Raw genomic sequence first — 3,958 nt, 5'->3', positions numbered from 1 at the left:
TACTTTTATAGTTGCATATATAAACCACTAGTTGTGAGACTTATATACTATACTGATTGATTAAAAGAAAATGTTAAATATGAAGTTTATTTTAATTTGAAATTTGAAATAAATTATGAGAAAAAAAAACATGCTAAAAAAATAAATTAAAATTATATGTTTAGTTGTCATACCCGTGTAGTAAACGAGTTAATTATAACAAAATGTTAAATACAAATATTTAAATTGTAAATTTATTTGAAATTGAAATCGAAATTTCAAATTAGAAATTAATTATCATTATTGTACGTTTAATTTATGAAAACTAAATTATTGATATATCGGAAAATAAAAAATGAAGTAAATGATAAGTGGAAAATAAATATCTCAAAATTATGATAAAATGACATGTGGCAAATTGAACGAAAAAACGAAATTTATCTTTATTTATTAGTATAGATTAATATATTGGTCGTTTACCTCACGAAATTTATTAGTATAGATTATTTATTAGAATGGATTTTTTTTATTAGTATAGATTAATATTTTGGTCGCGAAATTTTGTATCGTGGCAACATTTTTAACATGTATTAGAAATTTAAAGTGATGAACATAGAAAATAGTCAAACTTAAAACTAGTCAAAGTTGTGTGGCCTTAGTAAAATATAGTAAAACTTGTGCGGCAGGAATGACCAAATTCACCAAAATATAGTTTTTTCTTTTTTATTTTTTATTTTATACTTTTATACTTTTTATGTTTTTGTATTTTGCCCCTTTTTTATTTTAACCATATCCATTTCACTTTTTTGTAGTACTAGTCAAACACAATAATTCATCAATTGATAAGCCTTTGTCCAATTTGGAATATTTTATCAAAGTTGGAATATCTGGCCAATTAAACTAGGACTCCTCCACTAATTAAAACTTAACTATCTTCGAGATTTTATGTTTCATCAAAAACGACCTTTTGGCTTTTGCGATCATAACTAAAATGTCAGTTTTTCTTCGCCATCAAAGTCAATAAAAGATAGCCGGCATGGTAAGCAACTACAATTTGCTCTATATATTCTTAGCTATCTACTAACAAGCCCATATACAATATTCACCACAATCCCTTTGAAAACAGACACAGAAGAATGGAGACAGCGGCCAAAACTGAGAAGAAGCCTCATGTCATCTTTATCCCACTTCCAGCACAAAGCCACGTAAAGGCGATGCTGAAACTAGCGCAGCTTCTTCACCACAAGGGACTCCAAATAACATTCATTAACACGGAGTTCATCCACAAGCGTTTGCTCAAGTCTGGTGGTGTCCACAGCCTCGATGGATCAAATGGTTTCCAATTTGCAACCATTCCTGACAGCATTCCTCGCAGTTCTGAAGATGACGATGGTCTAGTACATCTCCTTCCTTGTGTTGAAACCCACTTCCTGACTCCTTTTCTTGATCTTGCAACCAAACTCTCAACTCCTCCAACTCTTATCATCTCCGACGGCTTCATGTCGGTTTTCACCATTGATGCTGCAAAAAAGTTGGGAATCCCGGTCATGCTCTACTGGACGCTTGCAGCTTGTGGCTTCATGGGTTTTTACCAGACTAAATCTCTCTTGGAGAAAGGACTTACACCACTTAAAGGTTTGTTTTTTTTTTTTTTATTATGTGTGTTTGAGATATGACCCTTCTCTGTATGTGTAAAACATGTAATCACAGTTATCATTCATGTATACAGATGAAAGTTACTTGACAAATGGATTTTTGGAAACCATTGTTGATTGGATCCCGGGAATGAAAGGAATCCAGCTTAAGCATTTACCGATATTAGACCCTTTGCACAAACTGTTTACGTTCTCTATGGCAGCTACACAAAATGCCCACAAAGTCTCATACAATATTATTCACACGTTTGACACATTGGAGACTAGTCTTGTCGATGCTCTTTCGTCCATGATTCCTCGTATTTACACGGTTGGACCAGCGCAGTTACTTCTTAATCAGATTCCGGCAAAGGAAAGACAAGCTAAAATGTCAAATTTTAATGGATACAGCTTATGGAAAGAAGAACCAGAGTGTTTGCAATGGCTCGAATCCAAGGAATTAAACTCTGTGATTTATGTGAACTATGGGAGTTCAACCGTAATGTCTTTACAAGATCTTATAGAATTTGGTTGGGGACTTGCTAATAGTAACCACTATTTCCTTTGGATAATTAGATCGGATGTGGTTGTTGGAGAATCCGCAGTTTTGCCTCCTGAGTTTGAGGAAGTTATAAAAAAGAGAGGTTTTATAGCAAGCTGGTGTCCACAAGAAAAGGTGCTGGAGTACCCTTCCATTGGAGGGTTCTTGACTCACGGTGGTTGGGGTTCCACCATCGAGAGCTTGTCTGCTGGTGTACCAATGATATGTTGGCCTTATTTGTGGGACCAACTGACTAATTGTAGGTATATATGCAAGGAATGGGAGGTTGGGATGGATATGGTGAAGGACGTGAAAAGGGATGAAGTTAGTAAGCTTGTAGAGGAGTTGATGGGAGACGGAGGTCACATGATGAGGAAGAAAGCCATGGAGTGGAAAGAAAAGGCCCTTGTCGCAACCGCTCCCAATGGTTCATCGACCTTGAACGTGAACAACCTTGTCGAGGAAATCATCATATTGTCAAGAAACTAAAAAAAAATGTATACATTATTTTCGGCTTGTATTGTACAGTCGTTAAGATTTATCATGTTTTATGTAATATTTTTATTTTAAATGGTATATATATATATATATATATATATATATATATATATATATATATATATATATATATATATATATATATAAAGTTGTTACCTTGACATTTATTTGCTTAGATCTCACCTTATGGAAGTATATTGTCATTTTGGGTGCATAATGGTGTCATCATTGGATTTGGACTTGTCATAAGGATATGGTTCCAGATCTAGACACCCCTAGGTCTCTATGGATATAAAGTTGCTCACTTTATCTAGTATAGGTCCTTCCCCATGCCCTAAACCTTGTATGAGACTTAGTTTTACTGTTTTAACCTCTTGAGGCCTTGCATGCACGTAAAGTTTGCAACTTTACGTGGTATTTCGGTCCTAAGGGACTGGATCTGTAGTTTGGGGCTTTACATTCGACTGGAAGGACTGAACATGTTAAGACAAGGGAAAACTCGACGAGTTGCACCGACAACTCGACGAGTTGGAGCAGGTTTTCCCGTTGTCGGTCTACACCAAGAACCTCGCGAGGTGGATCGGGTTTCCCGTTTTCGATCTACACCGAGAACCCGGCGAGGTGGATCGGATTTTCCCGTTTTCGGTCTACACCGAGAACTCGACGAGTTGATAAGATAACTCAGCGAGTTGGTTAGGGTTTTTCGTGGTTTTCTGAACACTAAAGGAACTCGACGAGTTGCTAGATGCGGTCGACGAGTTGGGTCAACATGGAATGTTGACCTTGACTGTTCACCTTGACTTTGACCAAGTTTGACTTTAAGGTATTTTTGGTATTTCAGGATCTTGACATAGCTAGTCACATGATGATTGTAGGCCGTTGAGTTGGAGCTGCGTGTTGGGACTTATCATATCTTATCAGTTCAGCGTTCTAGAGAGGTGGGTCTCCTCACTATACCAAGGGTCTTAGGCACCAAGGCCGGCCCATTTTATGTTATGTGTTACACTAGTTGATGTAGTGATATGTAGTATGCTAATTGGTTGTATGCTAGGTGGTATGCTAGTTTATATGTGATACTTGCAGGAAAGACCATGGGGGAGCCCATGGCGCTTGGATGTAAGACCATGTGGGGGAGCCCATGGCTTTTCAGGTAAAGATCATGGGGGAGCCCATGGCACTTGTATGTCAGACCATGTGGGGGAGCCCATGGCTTTCCAGCTAAAGACCATGGAGGGAGCCCATGGCACTTAGGTGTAAGACCATGTAGGGGAGCCCATGACATCCTAGATTAAGACCCTAGGAGGAG

General features: G+C 37.4%; 1 protein-coding gene across 1 annotated transcript; it reads left to right on the top strand.

Annotated features, from left to right (window-relative positions):
- The first annotated feature begins 1,024 nt into the window (after window positions 1–1,024).
- On the top strand, window positions 1,025–2,725 carry LOC145118769 (UDP-glycosyltransferase 85C2-like). The gene is made up of 2 exons (XM_079054445.1): window positions 1,025–1,614; window positions 1,709–2,725. Exons 1-2 carry the CDS (start codon window positions 1,116–1,118, stop codon window positions 2,641–2,643), a joined length of 1,434 nt encoding a protein of 477 aa, XP_078910571.1. The 5' UTR covers window positions 1,025–1,115; the 3' UTR covers window positions 2,644–2,725.
- Window positions 2,726–3,958: the final 1,233 nt, after the last annotated feature.

Source organism: Lactuca virosa, chromosome 6, assembly GCF_052849685.1.
Source record: "Lactuca virosa cultivar CGN04683 chromosome 6, Lactuca_virosa_CGN04683_v6, whole genome shotgun sequence".
Lineage (NCBI taxonomy): Eukaryota > Viridiplantae > Streptophyta > Magnoliopsida > Asterales > Asteraceae > Lactuca > Lactuca virosa.
This window is presented reverse-complemented; position numbering and strand designations above follow the sequence as displayed.

Bases quoted from the DNA above. Each gene is read 5' to 3' on its own strand.
- LOC145118769 (XM_079054445.1), top strand. From the start codon at position 1,116: ATGGAGACAGCGGCCAAAACTGAGAAGAAGCCTCATGTCATCTTTATC. The intron at 1,615-1,708 runs GTTTGTTTTTTT...TCATGTATACAG, and splicing joins AGGACTTACACCACTTAAAG to ATGAAAGTTACTTGACAAAT.